Consider the following 19,568-nt stretch of genomic DNA (forward strand, 5'->3'; position numbering starts at 1 on the left):
AACGGAATTGGGCGCTCTTATCCAATTGTATTGCGCAAAACCAAACCCTACTATGATTGACGTACATTCAAACCAATCGAGGCTTGAAAACCAATTCAATACCACCCATGTAGCTTTGCATTGTGGGATCTGAACGCTCAGAAATGACAACAAAATCCCAACAATATATTCTCCTCCGAGAATATCATACTTGAAATCAATATATTGTTCTCTCGTTTCAATATAGCTATATTGTTTTATTTAGTTAGAGAAGACAGCATCTACTCCATTCCATAGAAGTGTTGACTGTAAGTAGTCAGTATCCATTCGTAATTGTACGTTTTCTAGTGAACGTTAGCGTTAATGAGCTAGCTACCTAGTTACGTTAGCTAATGAAATGCTGAGCTAGCTAGCTGGCCAGCTAACGGTTAATCTAATGAACTGCCCAATAGTTTGCCTTGTGAGTCAATGCCATTCAGATTCTTTATAGCTATGCTCATGCATCAAATCTTAAACCTGTGTTGTTGCCCTCCTTCTCCTGGGCCTGACAGAATCGCAGAGTAGATGGAACATGTACATCTTGCTGCTGAGGAAGATGACCTGTACTCGGGCTACAACGACTACAATCCAACATTTGATTCAGAGGTAGCTATAGCTAGCCTAGTGTCTTCTTTTGAATTAGGGTACTACCTCATCTTCACTCTTGTTTCATACTGAATTTGTGATTGATTATAGTATTGTTGAATTCATGTCTTGTGTTTAACAGGAACTTGACAATGATGCTGGTTTTCAGCAAGCAGTCAGAACAAGCCATGGGAGAAGGCCCCCCGTGAGTGTTATAACAGTGTCTTGACAGTTAGTCAAGATATGGCATAATTAAAACAATGTGCTAATGACAATAAAAACTGAATCGAGATATACATTATTTTTGTTAATTTTCTAAGATGACTGCCAAGTTTCCTGGCACTGCCATTGGAGGACGGGCTTTGGGGACCTCTTTTGGAGTAAGTGTATGGATTGTGTAAGATTTGGTTGACTTGTTACAACATGTTAATTGTAAATCAATGTTTCAATGATGGGTAGGCTATAAATTAGGGTTGAGATGGAATTACTGTAAGTGATACTGTTGTCCTAAGTATGGGATGCAAACTAATTGTTCACAGATTAGTGAAGCGGAGGCACATAGAGCCAATGATAAGTGAGACGAAATAGCTTAGAGTATTGTATTGCATTTGAGCATGTTTGATATTTGACACTCAGGTAGAGAGCAGGTTTGGCAGTGAGAGCAGGCTTCTGAAGGTGAGAGCTTCATTCATGCCATACTTGGTAGCAAGTTAGGTGAACATTTTCAAGAGAGGAGAATAGAACCCTTGTCTAAAAAAAAAAGCAATATGATAATTTTGTATTGACTGATTCAGTTGATGGTGTTGTATCTTTTCAAGACCTCGTTGATGTTTTTAAAAATGTGTGAATGTCTGTCTTTAATGCTGTGACTTGCAGTCTAGGATGCCCATGGCCTCATCTATGGGCAGACCCATGACTGGTGCTGTACAGGTGAGAGCATCAATACTGATCAGTTTCTCTAGTTTTCCTATTGGATTCTTACCCAGTACTATGTGGAGAAAGATGATGCTCAGAACATGGAAATCTGATGTATGTGCTGAACTGTGGGTGTCATGTGTTGTGACAGGATGGAGCAGCTAGGCCTATGACTGCAGTCAGAGCAGCAGGCTACTCTTCAGCCATGACCAGAGGTGAGCTTACTAGGGAGGGCAGGAGGGAGGGAGAGGGTTGTGGTGGTCTCATACACTCCCAATAGACTAAAGTATGCAGACCATGTCAGGGATTTTTTTTTGAATAATAGTGAAGACATCAAAACTATGTAATAGCACATATGGAATCATGTAGTATCCAAAAAAGTGTTAAACAAATCAAAATATATTTTATATTTGAGATTCTTCAAATAGCCACCCTTTGCCTTGATGACAGCTTTGCACACTCTTGGCATTCTCTCAACCAGCTTAATGAGGTAGTCACCTTGAATGCATTTCAATTAACAGGTGTGCCTTCTTAAAAGTTAATTTGTGGAATTTCTTTCCTTCTTAATGCGTTTGAGCCAATCATTTGTGATGTGACAAGGTATATACACTGCTCAAAAAAATAAAGGGAACACTTAAACAACACAATGTAACTCCAAGTCAATCACACTTCTGTGAAATCAAACTGTCCACTTAGGAAGAAACACTTATTGACAATACATTTCACATGCTGTTGTGCAAATGGAATAGACAACAGGTGGAAATTTTAGGCAATTAGCAAGACACCCCCAATAAAGGACTGGTTCTGCAGGTGGTGACCACAGACCACTTCTCAGTTCCTATGCTTCCTGGCTGATGTTTTGGTCACTTTTGAATGCTGGCGGTGCTTTCACTCTAGTGGTAGCATGAGACGGAGTCTACAACCCACACAAGTGGCTCAGGTAGTGCAGCTCATCCAGGATGGCACATCAATGCGAGCTGTGGCAAGAAGGTTTGCTGTGTCTGTCAGCATAGTGTCCAGAGCATGGAGGCGCTACCAGGAGACAGGCCAGTACATCAGGAGACGTGGAGGAGGCCGTAGGAGGGCAACAACCCTGCAGCAGGACCGCTACCTCCGCCTTTGTGCAAGGAGGAGCAGGAGGAGCACTGCCAGAGCCCTGCAAAATGACCTCCAGCAGGCCACAAATGTGCATGTGTCTGCTCAAACGGTCAGAAACTGACTCCATGAGGGTGGTATGAGGGCCCGACATCCACAGGTGGGGGTTGTGCTTACAGCCCAACACCGTGCAGGACGTTTGGCATTTGCCAGAGAACACCAAGAGTGGCAAATTCGCCACTGGCGCCCTGTGCTCTTCACAGATGAAAGCAGGTTCACACTGAGCACGTGACAGACGTGACAGACGTGACAGAGTCTGGAGATGCCGTGGAGAATGTTCTGCTGCCTGCAACATCCTCCAGCATGACCGGTTTGGTGGTGGGTCAGTCATGGTGTGGGGTGGCATTTCTTTGGGGGGCCGCACAGCCCTCCATGTGCTCGCCAGAGGTAGCCTGACTGCCATTAGGTACCGAGATGAGATCCTCAGACCCCTTGTGAGACCATATGCTGGTGCGGTTGGCCCTGGGTTCCTCCTAATGCAAGACAATGCTAGACCTCATGTGGCTGGAGTGTGTCAGCAGTTCCTGCAAGCGGAAGGCATTGATGCTATGGACTGGCCCGCCCGTTCCCCAGACCTGAATCCAATTGAGCACATCTGGGACATCATGTCTCGCTCCATCCACCAACGCCACGTTGCACCACAGACTGTCCAGGAGTTGGCGGATGCTTTAGTCCAGGTCTGGGAGGAGATCCCTCAGGAGACCATCCGCCACCTCATCAGGAGCATGCCCAGGCGTTGTAGGGAGGTCATACAGGCACATGGAGGCCACACACACTACTGAGCCTCATTTTGACTTGTTTTAAGGACATTACATCAAAGTTGGATCAGCCTGTAGTGTGACTCCAAATCCAGACCTCCATGGGTTGATCAATTTGATTTCCATTGATAATTTTTGTGTGATTTTGTTGTCAGCACATTCAACTATGTAAAGAAAAAAGTATTTAATAAGATTATTTCATTCATTCAGATCTAGGATGTGTTGTTTAAGTGTTCCCTTTATTTTTTTGAGCAGTGTAGTTAGCCCTATTTGGTAAAAGACCAAGTCCATATTATGGCAAGAACAGCTCAAATAAGCAAAGAGAAAAGACAGTGCATCATTACTTTAAGACATGAAGGTGAGTCAATCCGGAAAATGTAAAGAACTTTGAAAGTTTTTCAAGTGCAGTCGCAAAAACCATCAAGCGCTATGATGAAACTTGCTCTCATGAGGACCGCCACAGGATTGGAAGACCCAGAGTTACCTCTGCTGCAGAGGATAAGTTCATTAGAGTTACCAGCCTCAGAAATTGCAGCCCAAATAAATGCTTCAAGTAACAGACACATCTCAACATCAACTGTTCAGAGGAGACTGTGTGAATCAGGTCTTCATGGTCGAATTGCTGCAAAGAAACCACTACTAAAGGACACCAATAAGAAGAAGAGACCTGCTTGGGCCAGGAAACACGAGCAATGGACATTAGACCGGTGGAAATTTGTCCTTTGGTCTGGAGTCCAAATTTGAGATTTTTGGTTCCAACCGACGTGTCTTTGTGAGACGCGGTGTGGGTGAACGGATGATCTCCGCATGGGTAATTCCCCCCGTAAAGTATGGAGGAGGAGTTGTTATGGTATGGGGGTGCTTTGCTGGTGACACTGTCTGTGATTTATTTAGAATTCATGGCACACTTAACCAGCATGTCTACCACAGCATTCTGCAGCGATACGCCATCCCATCTTGTTTGGGCTTAGTGGGACTATCATTTGTTTTTCAACAGCACAATGACCCAACAGACCTCCAGGCTGTGTAAGGGCTATTTTACAAAGAAGGAGAGTGATTGAGTGCTACATCAGATGACCTGGCCTCCACAATCCCCCTACTTCAACCCAATTGAGATGGTTTGGGATGAGTCGGACGGCAGAGTGAAGGAAAAGCAGCCAACAAGTGCTAAGCATATGTGGGAACTCCTTCAAGACTTTTGGAAAAGCATTCCAGGTGAAGCTGGTTGAGAGAATGCCAAGAGTGTGCAAAGCTGTCATCAAGGCAAAGGGTGGCTATTTGAAGAATGTCAAATATAAAATATAGTTTGATTTAACACTTTTGGTTACTACATGATTCCATATGTGTTATTTCATAGTTTTGATGTCTTCACTATTATTCTACAATGTAGAAAATAGTAAAAATAAAGACTTTTGACACTTTTGACTGGTACTGTATATATTTTTTTATTATAAAATCTTTGAGAACTAACAATCGCTAGACAGTCAGGGAGAATTTAAAATTACAAAAACAATGGATTTAGCAGTATTCATTTTGTTATTATGTTTAAGCAAAAGAACACAGCATTATCCATGGCAAAATGCATAGATTTGCAGGAAACTAGCTTTAAACTGCAACATTTTCTCTCAGCTCAATGGCAGAATCTGTAGAATCGCAGGAAATTAGCTTGAAAATGGAAACATTTTCTTTCAGCTGCATGGCAAAATGTGTAGTATTGCAGTAAATTAGCTTTAAAACTGAAAAAAAATCCTCATCTCCATGGAGAAATTTGTAGAATCGCAGGAAATTGGCTTGAAAATGCTAAAATGTCTCTACATCGCCAAGGTGAGGGCCTCTAAAATGTTCTCTAAAATGTAGCCTCGCCGACGGCCGACCGCGCTCATTCCCACGCCCACCACCTAAGCCCCTTTTTGATCCAGGAAAAACCCTGCTTGTTAAATGGAGACAGCAAGTACTGAACTTCTCAAGCGCAGGTTGTTACAAAACATGTTTCTTGATATTTCCAGGGTCTACATTTGACCCACTGGGTCAGTCCAAAGGACCAGCTCCTCCGTTGGAGGGCAAAAGTGAAGATACGTAAGAGTTTGTTTCTGTCTCTGCTGCTTACCCTCATTTCAATATGCGATTCTCAGGTTTTCTCCTGTGATTCTGTAGGATGATAAAGGTATAATGATGGTTAGGACTATTTGTTGTTTTCAGGCCGGATGAGAAGGTGAAGATCCTGGAGAAGAAGGTGAACGACCTGATAGAGGAGAGCTGCCTGGCGCACGGCCGTGGAGACCTACAGTTGGTCAGTCTCCCCCTGCCTCTTATCTGTACCGAATAACTTACAGACATCGCAGACTTAGGGATGTGTGATGCTTTACCTCTGACTGTGTGTGTTTTCTACCATTGTTTATTACAGTCCCTAGATAGAGCCAAAGAGGCAGGGCGGAAGGAGAGAGCACTGGTGAGACAGAGGGAGCAGTCAGGCAATGCAGACCACATCAACCTGGACCTCACATACTCTGTGAGAACAATAACAACTGTCAATAGAAATACTCATCAGCCCACATCACTTGGACCTCACCTACTTGTGACAGACATTGTCTTTTGAGGTCAGTGTTGGTCAGATGTGATCTTAGTTTATATATTTATTTATTTTTCCAGGTCTTGTTTAACTTGGCAACTCAGTACGCTAACAATGACATGTACGCGGAGGCCCTGAACACTTACCAGGTCATCGTAAAGAACAAGATGTTCAGTAATGCAGGTGGGTGGGAGAAGGATGTCATATTTTAGATTTGCCACTGAAATTACAGACTAGCATTGATAAGCAGTACTAGCCCAAACACCTGTTTGTCTGAACAATGTTTTACTTTCTTTCCAGGAAGGTTAAAAGTGAACATGGCCAACATCTACTTCAAGCAGAAAAACTACCCCAAGGCCATCAAGTTCTACCGCATGGCCCTGGACCAGATCTCCAACTCCCACAAGGAGATGAGGATCAAGATCATGCAGAACATCGGTGTGGTCTTCATCCGCATGGGCCAGTACTCTGACGCCATCACCTCCTTTGAACACATCATGAGCGAGAGCCCCAACATTAAGACAGGCTTTAACCTGATCCTGTGTTACTACGCCATCGGAGACAGAGAGAGGATGAAGAAGGCCTTTCAGAAGCTCATCTGTGTTCCTCTGGGGATCGACGAGGAGGACAAGTACATCCCACCCAACGTGAGCACTTCTATTCTATTCTCAAACTAAACATAGCAGAGCACTCCAGTGTGCACTCTTCAGAACATGGAAAGTTTTAGGATTTATTTTTAGTAGCACTTACTGCATGTTATGCTTCACAAATCATCCACATTAGTTATGTTTTCAGGATGATACACATGCCAACCTGGTTATTGAAGCCATCAAGAACGACAAGCTTCACCAGATGGAGAGAGAACGGTAACTGTCTTATTCGTACATTATACAAAATGTCACTTTAGTGTTTTCACATCTCTATGACATGTTCCACTCATTGTTTGTGGCCGCTGGAATCTGTTCTCTTGACTGCAGTAAAGCCCTGGCTGAGAAATTCATCATGACATCGGCCAAGCTCATCGCCCCATCCATCGAGGCGACGTTCGCCGCCGGATTTGACTGGTGTGTCTTTCCAAACCTCAACACCAGAGGGCGATACAGGGTAAACGTGGGCTGGAGTCCCAGTACAGTAATGGTTATACTCTGTGTGGTTGTTTCTGTAGGTGTGTGGACATGGTGAAGAGTTCCCAGTACGTAGAACTGGCCAATGACCTAGAGATCAACAAAGCCATCACCTACCTGAGACAGAGGGACTTCAACCAGGTTGGTGTGAGTGTGTCACCAAGTCTAAACAGTCTTCACCTGTACCACATGAGGGAAATTATGTATTTTTTCGTTTTCACTCCATTATGTGTGTGTGTACATATCTGCTGCTTGACTGTATTGTCTGCCTATGTATCAGATTCTCCATTCAGCTGTTTACTTTCACCACAGCTTTTCTCCTATTCACTCCCTCCATTTGGTTTGTTTTCCTTTTCTCCATCTGCATGGCTCTTAAGCTTGAGGTATGTGTTCTGCTCTTTCGTTTGTATGTGTAATGTCCTTGTCAGATGTTATGAGGTGAGTGTATGTATACTATATGAGCGTGTCAATGTTATAGTGATGCTAAGTGGTAGGGTTCCTCCAACAGGCTGTGGAGACTCTGAAGACGTTTGAGAAGAAAGACAGCAGAGTGAAGAGTGCTGCAGCCACTAACCTCTCCTTCCTCTACTTCCTGGTAAGACCTTCTCCTTATAACTGAATTTTTCCGACATAACATAGGTACAGCAAATCCCCTTATTGTATGGGACACTTTTAAATGTGCCTTTAGAGGCCATGCAATTCAGTACTCATCTCGAAAACAAAAGCAATTTAGGTCAAAAGAGTCCATACTAACAAAGGAAATAGAAGGTTTAACAGACCAGATTGATAGCAATAAAAATTGTAACATAGAGGCTCAGAATAAATGAGAGGAAAAACAAAAATAAATGGAGAAACTTATTCAAGAAAGATCAAGTGTAATATATTATAAAAATAAAGCAAAATTGATTGAATATGGGGAAAAATGCACCAAATTCTTTTTTAATCTTCAACAAAGAAATGCTACCAAAAATAATTTACTGAAGCTGGTTACAAATGACGGAGTCACCCATCATTCACCAAATTATATTTTGAAGGAGGAAGCAAAGTACTTTAAGGATATGTTTTCGTTTCAGTCGCCTCCATCTCATCTAACTGAAGCTAATTGAAGGGATTTTTTTTTCTATTGATAATGTAAAATTAACAGCCATGTGAAGGTGAAGATACAGAGGACGAACTTCTGGATGCAATTAAAGACTTTAAGTCTGGGAAAACTCCAGGGTTGGATGGCATACCAGTAGAGGTATACCAAACCTTTTTTGATATACTCAGAGGACCGTTATTAGCGTGTTTTAACCAGTCCTATGTAAATGGTAGATTATCAGACACTCAAGAAGAAGGTCTGATTTCATTATTACTGAAACAGGATACAAGTGGGAAATATAAAGATCCAGTCCATAAAAATTTTTGGAGGCCCCTTACAAATCAGTGTTGTGATGCAAAAATGTTAGCAAAATGTATAGCGCATAGAATTAAAAAGGTATTGTCAGACATTATTCATTCTAATCAGACAGGTTTTTTACATGGAGGATACATTGGAGATAATATAAGGCAAGTACTGGAAACAATAGAACACTATGAAAAATCAGACTTTGAAAAGGCATTTGATAAAGTACGACTGGAGTTTATATATAAATGCCTGGAGCATTTCAATTTTGAAGAATCGCTTATAAAATTGGTTAAAATCATGTATAGTAACCCTAGGTGTAAAATAGTCAATAATGGCTATTTCTCAGAAAGTTTTAAACTGTCAAGAGGAGTAAAACTAGGTTGTCCACTATCGGCATATCTATTTATTATTGCCATCAATGTTAGCTATTAAAATCAGATCCAACAATAATATCAAGGGATTAGAAATACAGGGCTTAAAAACAAAGGTGTCATTGTTGCGGATGATTCATGTTTTCTTTTAAATCCACAACTCGAATCCCTCCACAGGCTCATAGAGGATCTAGATACATTTTCTAACCTCTCTGGATTACAACCAAATTATGATAAATGTACTATATTACGTATTGATCACTAAAAAATAAAAATTTTACATTACCATATAGTTTACCTATAAAATGGTCTGATGGTGATGTGGATATACTCGGAATACATATCCCAAAGGAAATAAATGATCTCACTCCAATACATTATTATAGAAAGTTAGCAAAAATAGATAAGATCTTGCTACCATGGAAAGGTAAATACTGTCGATTATCCCAGTTTACCTATTTGCTTATGGTCTTGCCTACACCTAGCGAACAGTTTTTTAAATTATAAGAGAACAAAATATTCCATTTGATTTGGAACGGCAAGCCAGAAAAAATTAAACGGGCCTATTTATATAATGAATATGAATTATTATTAAATATTAAATTAAAGCATTAGACCTATCACTAAAAGCTTCAGTCATACAAAAGTTATACTTAAATCCGAACTAGTTCTCTAGCAAATTAGTATGATTGTCTCACCCCATGTTAAAGAATGGCCTTTTTCCCTTTATTCAGATTACAACCTCTCACTTTCAGTTATTTGAAAAGGAAATCATCTCCCAAATATCACTATTTCTAAAACAAGCCATAGAAAGTTGGTTGCGATTTCAATTTAATCCTCCAGAAATGACAGAACAAATAATGCAACAAATATTGTGGTTAAACTCAAATATACTAATTGATAAAAAACCATTATTTTTTGAAAAACTGTTTAAAAATATATAATCTTCTTAATTCCACCAGTCCTATCTATGATATAATTTGTCGCACATGCAGCTAACAAAAACATATGGAAATGTCTGCTCTACCCAAAATTACAACCAAATAATTGCAGCATTACTGCAAAAATGGAAGAGGAAAGTGGAAGGGGGAAAAAGTAAGGAACTTCTCTGTCGGCCCTGCATTAAAGACCATAATTGGTTAAAGAATATTGTGGTAAATAAAAATGTATACCAGTTTCATTTAAAGACCAAAGGATTGACAGCCGTCCCGTATAGATTGCAAAATAGTTGGGAAGAGATTTTTGATGTACCAATTCCATGTTTTGGTACTGTCCATCTGTAGCTTGTTTTTGGTCACAGGTCCAGGAATGGCTGAAGGATTGCAATATTTACAGTGGCTTGCGAAAGTATTCACCCCCCTTGGCATTTTTCCTATTTTGTTGCCTTACAACCTGGAATGAAAATTGATTTTTGGGGAGTTTGTATCATTTGATTTACACAACATGCCTACCACTTTGAAGATGCAAAACAGAACTTGAGCGTGCATAACTATTCACCCCCCCAAAGTTAATACTTTGTAGAGTCACCTTTTGCAGCAATTACAGCTGCAAGTCTCTTGGGGTATGTCTCTATAAGCTTGGCACATCTAGCCACTGGGATTTTGGGCCATTCTTCAAGGCAAAACTGCTCGAGCTCCTTCAAGATGGATGGTTTCCTCTGGTGTACAGCAATCTTTAAGTCATACCACAGATTCTCAATTGGATTGAGTTCTGGGCTTTGACTAGGCCATTCCAAGACATTTAAATGTTTCCCCTTAAACCACTCAAGTGTTGCTTTAGCAGTATGCTTAGGGTCATTGTCCTGCTGGAAGGTGAACCTCCGTCCTAGTCTCAAATCTCTGGAAGACTGAAACAGGTTTCCCTCAAGAATTTCCCTTTATTTAGCGCCATCCATCATTCCTTCAATTCTGACCAGTTTCCCAGTCCCTGCCGATGGAAAACATCCCCACAGCATGATGCTGCCACCACCATGCTTCATTGTGGGGATGGTGTTCTCGGGGTGATGAGAGGTGATGGGTTTGCGCCAGACATAGCGTTTTCCTTGATGGCCAAAAAGCTCAATTTTTGTTTAATCTGACCAGAGTACCTTCTTCCATATGTTTGGGGAGTCTCCCACTTGCCTTTTGGCGAACACCAAACGTGTTTGCTTATTTTTTTCTTTAAGCAATGGCTTTTTTCTGGCCACTCTTCCGTAAAGCCCAGCTCTGTGGAGTGTACGGCTTAAAGTGGTCCTATGGACAGATACTCCAATCTCCGCTGTGGAGCATTTCAGCTCCTTCAGGGTTATCTTTGGTCTCTTTGTTGCCTCTGATTAATGCCCTCCTCACCTGGTCTGTGAATTATGGTGGGCGGCCCTTTCTTGGCAGGTTTGTTGTGGTACCATATTCTTTAAAATTTTTAATAATGGATTTAAGGGTGCTCCATGGAATGTTCAATGTTTCTGATATTTTTCTATAACCCAACCCTGATCTGTACTTCTCCACAACTTTGTCCCTGACCTGTGTGGAGAGCTCCTTGGTCTTCATGGTGCGCTTGCTTGGTGGTGCCCCTTGCTTAGTGGTGTTGCAGACTCTGGGCCTTTCAGAACAGGTGTACAGTGAGGGAAAAAAGTATTTCATCCCCTCGCGATTTTGTATGTTTGCCCACTGACAAAGACATGATCAGTCTATAATTTGAATGGTAGGTTTATTTGAACAGTAAGAGACAGAATAACAACAAAAAAATCCAGAAAAACGCATGTCAAAAATGTTATGAATTGATTTGCATTTTAATGAGGGAAATAAGTATTTGAACCCTCTGCAAAACATGACTTAGTACTTGGTGGCAAAACCCTTGTTGGCAATCACAGAGGTCAGACGTTTCTTGTAGTTGGCCACCAGGTTTGCACACATCTCAGGAGGGATTTTGTTCCATTCCTCTTTGCAGATCTTCTCCAAGTCATTAAGGTTTCGAGGCTGACGTTTGGCAACTGGAACCTTCAGCTCCCTCCACAGATTTTCTATGGGATTAAGGTCTGGAGACTGGCTAGGCCACTCCAGGAACTTAATGTGCTTCTTCTTGAGCCACTCCTTTGTTGCCTTGGCAGTGTGTTTTGGGTCATTGTCATGCTGGAATACCCATCCACGACCCATTTTCAATGCCCTGGCTGAGGGAAGGAGGTTCTCACCCAAGATTTGACGGTACATGGCCCCGTCCATCGTCCCTTTGATGCGGTGAAGTTGTCCTGTCCCCTTAGCAGAAAAACACCCCCAAAGCATAATGTTTCCACCTCCATGTTTGACGGTGGGGATGGTGTTCTTGGGGTCATAGGCCGCATTCCTCCTCCTCCAAACACGGCGAGTTGAGTTGATACCAAAGAGCTACATTTTGGTCTCATCTGACCACAACACTCACCCAGTTCTCCTCTGAATCATTCAGATGTTCATTGGCAAACTTCAGATGGGCCTGTATACAGTGGGGAGAACAAGTATTTGATACACTGCCGATTTTGCAGGTTTTCCTACTTACAAAGCATGTAGAGTACTGTAATTTTTATCATAGGTACACTTCAACTGTGAGAGACGGAATCTAAAACAAAAATCCAGAAAATCACATTTGTATGATTTTTAAGTAATTAATTAGCATTTTATTGCATGACATAAGTATTTGATCACCTACCAACCAGTAAGAATTCCGGCTCTCACAGACCTGTTAGTTTTTCTTTAAGAAGCCCTACTGTTCTCCACTCATTACCTGTATTAACTGCACCTGTTTGAACTCGTTACCTGTATAAAAGACACCTGTCCACACACTCAATCAAACAGACTCCAACCTCTCCATAATGGCGAAGACCAGAGAGATGTGTAAGGACATTAGGGATAAAATTGTAGACCTGCACAAGGCTGGGATGGGCTACAGGACAATAGGCAAGCAGCTTGGTGAGAAGGCAACAACTGTTGGCGCAATTATTAGAAAATGGAAGAAGTTCAAGATGACGGTCAATCACCCTCGGTCTGGGGCTCCATGCAAGATCTCACCTCGTGGGGCATCAATGATCATGAGGAAGGTGAGGGATCAGCCCAGAACTACACGGCAGGACCTGGTCAATGACCTGAAGAGAGCTGGGACCACAGTCTCAAAGAAAACCATTAGTAACACACTACGCCGTCATGGATTAAACTCCTGCAGTGCACGCAAGGTCCCCCTGCTCAAGCCAGCGCATGTCCAGGCCCGTCTGAAGTTTGCCAATGACCATCTGGATGATCCAGAGGAATGGGAGAAGGTCATGTGGTCTGATGAGAGAAAAATTGAGCTTTTTGGTCTAAACTCCACTCGCCTCGTTTGGAGGAAGAAGAAGGATGAGTACAACCCCAAGAACACCATCCCAACCGTGAAGCATGGAGGTGGAAACATCATTCTTTGGGGATGCTTTTCTGCAAAGGGGACAGGACGACGGCACCGTATTGAGGGGAGGATGGATGGGGCCATGTATCGCGAGATTTTGGCCAACAACCTCCTTCCCTCAGTAAGAGCATTGAAGATGGGTCGTGGCTGGGTCTTCCGAAACGCACAGCCAGGGCAACTAAGGAGTGGCTCCGTAAGAAGCATCTCAAGGTCCTGGAGTGGCCTAGCCAGTCTCCAGACCTGAACCCAATAGAAAATCTTTGGAGGGAGCTGAAAGTCCGTATTGCCCAGCGACAGCCCCGAAACCTAAATGATCTGGAGAAGGTCTGTATGGAGGAATGGGCCAAAATCCCTGCTGCAGTGTGTGCAAACCTGGTCAAGACCTACAGGAAACGTATGATCTCTGTAATTGCAAACAAAGGTTTCTGTACCAAATATTAAGTTCTGCTTTTCTGATGTATCAAATACTTATGTCATGCAATAAAATGCAATTTAATTACTTGAAAATCATACAATGTGATTTTCTGGATTTTTGTTTTAGATTCCGTCTCTCACAGTTGAAGTGTACCTATGTTCAAAATTACAGACCTCTACATGCTTTGTAAGTAGGAAAACCTGCAAATTCTGCAGTGTATCAAATACTTGTTCTCCCCACTGTATGTGCTTTCTTGAGCAGGGGGACATTGCGGGCGCTGCAGGATTTCAGTCCTTCACGGCGTAGTGTGTTACCAATTGTTTTCTTGGTGATTATGGTCCCAGCTGCCTTGAGATCATTGACAAGATCCTCCCGTGTAGTTCTGGGCTGATTCCTCACCGTTCTCATGATCATTGCAACTCCACGAGGTGAGATCTTGCATGGAGCCCCAGGCCGAGGGAGATTGACAGTTCTTTTGTGTTTCTTCCATTTGCGAATAATCGCACCAACTGTTGTCACCTTCTCACCAAGCTGCTTGGCGATGGTCTTGTAGCCCATTCCAGCCTTGTGTAGGTCTACAATCTTGTCCCTGACATCCTTGGAGAGCTCTTTGGTCTTGGCCATGGTGAAGAGTTTGGAATCTGATTGATTGATTGCTTCTGTGGACAGGTGTCTTTTATACAGGTAACAAGCTGAGATTAGGAGCACTCCCTTTGAGTGTGCTCCTAATCTCAGCTCGTTACCTGTATAAAAGACACCTGGGAGCCAGAAATCTTTCTGATTGAGAGGGGGTCAAATACTTATTTCCCTCATTAAAATGCAAATCAATTTATAACATTTTAGACATTTGTTTTTCTGGATTTTTTTGTTGTTATTCTGTCTCTCACTGTTCAAATAAACCTATCATTAAAATTATAGACTGATCATTTCTTTGTCAGTGGGCAAACGTACAAAATCAGTAGGGGATCAAATACTTTTCCCCTCACTGTATATATACTGAGATCATGTGACAGATCATGTGACACTTAGATTGCACACATGTGGACTTTATTTAACTAATTATGTGACTTCTGAAGGTAATTGTTTGGACCAGATCTTATTTAGGGGCTTCATAGCAAAGGGGGTGAATACATATGCACACACCACTTTTCTGTTATTTATTCTTTAGAATTTTTTGAAACAAGTAATTTTTTTCATTTCACTTCACCAATTTGTACTATTTTGTGTATGTCCATTACATGAAATCCAAATAAAAATCCATTTAAATTACAGGTTGTAATGCAACAAAATAGGAAAAATGCCAAGGGGGATGAATACTTTTGCAAGGCACTGTACCTGGAGCTAACCCTGCAGATAGCACTACTGGGTGATCTGAAAAGTTGTAGTCAATCGATCAATAATATATTAATACTTTTAGCAAAAATGTTTATTTTCTAATTACAATCTGTAGAAACAATGAGAATAGAAGGGTTCAGAACTTTTGTGAAACATCACAGTACAGTTGAAAAATATGGCAAATAGTAATCCAGTATGGATGGTGTTAAGAGATAGGTGGGAGGTGTTGAATGGAGCTTAAGGATGGTACTAATAACAACTAACAACAACTAATAAGAACAAGATAACTAATGTAAAGCATACTGTGTCCATAATAAGTATATAGGTTATAGGTTGAGAGCTTTTGTGAAAGAGCACAGTTAGAAAGATATGGCATATAGAAGCAAACCGGATGGACAACATGAAAATTATCGGAGAGGTTGAGGGTAGAGGAAGTTCAGGAGTAAAAACAAACAAAATAGAATTATTGTAAAATTGACTGTGTCCATAAAATGTATATAGTATGTATAAGCTGGAAGTAGAGGACTAAGTTTGTTGTTCACTAGTTTACTCCAATTAGGGGAGGGGGGGTGGTGTTGGAAAGTAATAAAGGGAAATAAATATTCTTTTTAAGGATATGTGTGTGTATATTTATATGTATGTGTGTATGTATGTATGTACAGTGGGGAAAAAAAGTATTTAGTCAGCCACCAATTGTGCAAGTTCTCCCACTTAAAAAGATGAGAGAGGCCTGTAATTTTCATCATAGGTACACGTCAATTATGACAGACAAAATTAGATTTTTTCCCCCAGAAAATCACATTGTAGGATTTTTTATGAATTTATTTGCAAATTATGGTGGAAAATAAGTATTTGGTCAATAACAAACATTTCTCAATACTTTGTTATATACCCTTTGTTGGCAATGACACAGGTCAAACGTTTTCTGTAAGTCTTCACAAGGTTTTCACACACTGTTGCTGGTATTTTGGCCCATTCCTCCATGCAGATCTCCTCTACAGCAGTGATGTTTTGGGGCTGTCGCTGGGCAACAGACTTTCAACTCCCTCCAAAGATTTGCTATGGGGTTGAGATCTGGAGACTGGCTAGGCCACTCCAGGACCTTGAAATGCTTCTTACGAAGCCACTCCTTCGTTGCCCGGGCGGTGTGTTTGGGATCATTGTTATGCTGAAAGACCCAGCCACGTTTCATCTTCAATGCCCTTGCTGATGGAAGGAGGTTTTCACTCAAAATCTCACGATACATGGCCCCATTCATTCTTTCCTTTACACGGATCAGTCGTCCTGGTCACTTTGCAGAAAAACAGCCCCAAAGCATGATGTTTCCACCCCCATGCTTCACAGTAGGTATGGTGTTCTTTGGATGCAACTCAGCATTCTTTGTCCTCCAAACACGACGAGTTGAGTTTTTACCAAAAAGTTCTATTTTGGTTTCATCTGACCATATGACATTCTCCCAATCCTCTTCTGGATCATCCAAATGCACTCTAGCAAACTTCAGACGGGCCTGAGCATGTACTGGCTTAAGCAGGGGGACACGTCTGGCACTGCAGGATTTGAGTCCCTGGCGGCGTAGTGTGTTACTGATGGTAGGCTTTGTTACTTTGGTCCCAGCTCTCTGCAGGTCATTCACTAGGTCCCCCCGTGTGGTTCTGGGATTTTTGCTCACCGTTCTTGTGTTCATTTTGACCCCACGGGGTGAGATCTTGCGTGGAGCCCCAGATCGAGGGAGATTATCAGTGGTCTTGTATGTCTTCCATTTCCTAATAATTGCTCCCACAGTTGATTTCTTAAAACCAAGCTGCTTACCTATTGCAGATTCAGTCTTCCCAGCCTGGTGCAGGTCTACAATTTTGTTTCTGGTGTCCTTTGACAGCTCTTTGGTCTTGGCCATAGTGGAGTTTGGAGTGTGACTGTTTGAGGTTGTGGACAGGTGTCTTTTATACTGATAACAAGTTCAAACAGGTGCCATTAATACAGGTAACGAGTGGAGGACAGAGGAGCCTCTTAAAGAAGAAGTTACAGGTCTGTGAGAGCCAGAAATCTTTCTTGTTTGTAGGTGACCAAATACTTATTTTCCACCATAATTTCCAAATAAATTCATTAAAAATCCTACAATGTGATTTTCTGGATTTGTCTGTCATAGTTGACGTGTACCTATGATGAAAATTACAGGCCTCTCTCATCTTTTTAAGTGGGAGAACTTGCACAATTGGTGGCTGACTAAATACTTTTTTCCCCACTGTATATAGTCATATTAGGGAGATACTCCTATGTTCAATCACATTAGCATACTTCCTTGAACTGTATGGCATATCGCTGTTGGTGCGATGACCTCTGAACTGTGACCCATCAGGAGAAAGACTACGACCAGGCTGACCGCTATGCCGACCTGGCCATGACAGCCGACCGCTACAACCCAGCGGCGCTCATCAACAAGGGCAACACAGTGTTTGTGAAGAAGGACTATGAGAAGGCTGCAGAGTTCTACAAGGAGGCTCTCCGGAATGACTCGTCCTGCACTGAGGCCCTATATAACCTAGGTAAACTAAACCGTCAGAGCTCAATTCAGGAAGATCATTGTTGGGAGCTCAGGGATCTGTCTAATTTACTGTTATTAATCATGTACAGTAGTCTTCCTATTCTAACAGTATATCCTTTTTCCTCAGGTTTGACCTATAAGCGTCTGGGGCGTCTGGAGGAGTCTCTGGACTGTTTCCTGAAGCTCCACGCCATCCTGAGGAACAGCGCCCAAGTCATGTGGCAGCTAGCCAACCTGTATCCTCACAGAATACTGGGTCTTTAAGCGTTGCCTAAAAACAATGTTCTTATAGGAGCACTTGTCTACAACTTAGAAAGTGTGATCCTTGACTGAAGCTCAGCTTTGAGATGTTGGAGGACCCCCACCAGGCAATAGAGTGGTTGATGCAACTGATCACTGTGACGCCCACAGACCCCCAGGTGTTGGCCAAACTGGGAGAGCTCTACGACAGCGAGGGAGACAAGTCTCAGGCGTTTCAGTACTACCAAGAGGTCAGTCATTCCCAACACATCACTGATCTATCTATCAAGCGAATTCTAGTATCATTATGTTTCAGTCAATTGTGTTTGATTGTATTAATGTATCTAACTGTATGGATTCAAACAACATTGTGAGTAGTAGATTGTAGCAACAGATGGCATTGAATCAAAAAGTTAGAGTGCAAATCAAATTTTATTTGTTACGTGCTTTGTAGACAACAGATGTAGACTAACAGTGAAATACTTACTTATGGGTCCATTCCCAACAATGCAGAGTTAAAGATAAGATGTAAAATAAAAATGTGACACAAGGAATAAATACACAGTGAATACCGAATAAAAATAATGAGTGAAAATAACATAGCTATACTACCAGTCAAAAGTTTGGACACACCTACTCATTCAAGGGTATTTCTTTATTTTAACTATTTTTTACATTGTAGAATAATAGTGAAGACATCAAAACTATGAAATAACACATATGGAATCATGTAGTAACCAAAAAAGTGTTAAACAAATCAAAATATATTTTATATTTGAGATTCTTCAAATAGCCACCCTTTGCCTTGATGACAGCTTTGCACACTCTTGGCATTCTCTCAACCAGCTTCACCTGGAATGCTTTTCCAACTGTCTTGAAGGAGTTCCCACATATGCTGAGCACTTGTTGGCTGCTTTTCCTTCACTCTGCGGTCCAACTCATCCCAAACCATCTCAATTGGGTTGAGGTCGGGTGATTATGGAGGCTAGGTCATCTGATGCAGCACTCTATCACTCTCATTCTTGGTAAAATAGCCCTTACACAGCCTGGAGGTGTGTTGGGTCATTGTCCTGTTGAAAAACAAATGATAGTCCCACTAAGCGCAAACCAGATGGGATGGCATATCGCTGCAGAATGCTGTGGTAGCCATGCTGGTTAAGTGTGCCTTGAATTCTAAATAAATCACTGACAGTGTCTCCAGCAAAGCACCATCACACCTCCTCCTCCATGCTTCCCGGTGGGAACCACACATGCAGAGATCATCCGTTCACCTACTCTGCGTCTCACAAAGACACTGCGGTTGGAACCAAAAGTCTTACATTTGGACTCATCAAACTAAAGGACAGATTTCCACCGGTCTAATGTCCATTGCTCGTGTTTCTTGGCCCAAGCAAGTCTCTTCTTCTTATTGGTGTCCTTTAGTAGTGGTTTCTTTGCAGCAATTCGACCATGAAGGCCTGATTCACGCAATCTCCTCTGAACAGTTGATGTTGAGATGTGTCTGTTACTTGAACTCTGTGAAGCCTCTGTTTCTCAAACTAGACACTCTAATGTATTTGTCCTCTTGCTCAGTTTTGTACCGGGGCCTCCCACTCCTCTTTCTATTCTGGTTAGAGCCAGTTTGCGCTGTTCTGTGAAGGGAGTTGTACACAGCGTTGTACGAAATCTTCAGTTTCTTGGCAATTTCTCGCATAGAATAGCCTTCATTTCTCAGAACAAGAATAGACTGACGAGTTTCAGAAGAAAGTTATTTGTTTCTGGCCATTTTGAG

General features: G+C 41.9%; 1 protein-coding gene across 5 annotated transcripts in view; it reads left to right on the forward strand.

The window, feature by feature from the left end:
• Nucleotides 1–124: 124 nt before the first annotated feature.
• ift88 (intraflagellar transport 88 homolog) overlaps nucleotides 125–19,568 on the forward strand; it is a 45,275-nt gene continuing 25,831 nt past the window's right edge. For 2 of the 5 annotated variants that reach the window (XM_084179298.1, XM_084179300.1), the window contains exons 1-18: nucleotides 125–287; nucleotides 531–624; nucleotides 746–808; nucleotides 924–983; nucleotides 1,480–1,533; nucleotides 1,670–1,733; nucleotides 5,438–5,507; nucleotides 5,631–5,721; nucleotides 5,836–5,940; nucleotides 6,081–6,183; nucleotides 6,301–6,647; nucleotides 6,796–6,866; nucleotides 6,978–7,064; nucleotides 7,166–7,271; nucleotides 7,633–7,719; nucleotides 17,372–17,558; nucleotides 17,685–17,793; nucleotides 17,898–18,048. In XM_084179298.1, the coding sequence (XP_084035424.1) occupies nucleotides 544–624; nucleotides 746–808; nucleotides 924–983; nucleotides 1,480–1,533; nucleotides 1,670–1,733; nucleotides 5,438–5,507; nucleotides 5,631–5,721; nucleotides 5,836–5,940; nucleotides 6,081–6,183; nucleotides 6,301–6,647; nucleotides 6,796–6,866; nucleotides 6,978–7,064; nucleotides 7,166–7,271; nucleotides 7,633–7,719; nucleotides 17,372–17,558; nucleotides 17,685–17,793; nucleotides 17,898–18,048 (1,836 nt within the window). In that variant the 5' untranslated portion in view covers nucleotides 125–287; nucleotides 531–543. Of the gene's footprint in view, nucleotides 288–530; nucleotides 625–745; nucleotides 809–923; nucleotides 984–1,239; nucleotides 1,279–1,479; nucleotides 1,534–1,669; nucleotides 1,734–5,437; nucleotides 5,508–5,630; nucleotides 5,722–5,835; nucleotides 5,941–6,080; nucleotides 6,184–6,300; nucleotides 6,648–6,795; nucleotides 6,867–6,977; nucleotides 7,065–7,165; nucleotides 7,272–7,632; nucleotides 7,720–17,371; nucleotides 17,559–17,684; nucleotides 17,794–17,897; nucleotides 18,049–19,568 lie in introns of all 5 variants that reach the window. The other 3 variants (XM_084179299.1, XM_084179301.1, XM_084179297.1) reach the window with 2 other exon arrangements.

Source organism: Coregonus lavaretus (assembly GCF_964263955.1).
Source record: "Coregonus lavaretus genome assembly, chromosome: 16".
In the NCBI taxonomy this organism is placed as follows: Eukaryota; Metazoa; Chordata; class Actinopteri; order Salmoniformes; family Salmonidae; genus Coregonus; species Coregonus lavaretus.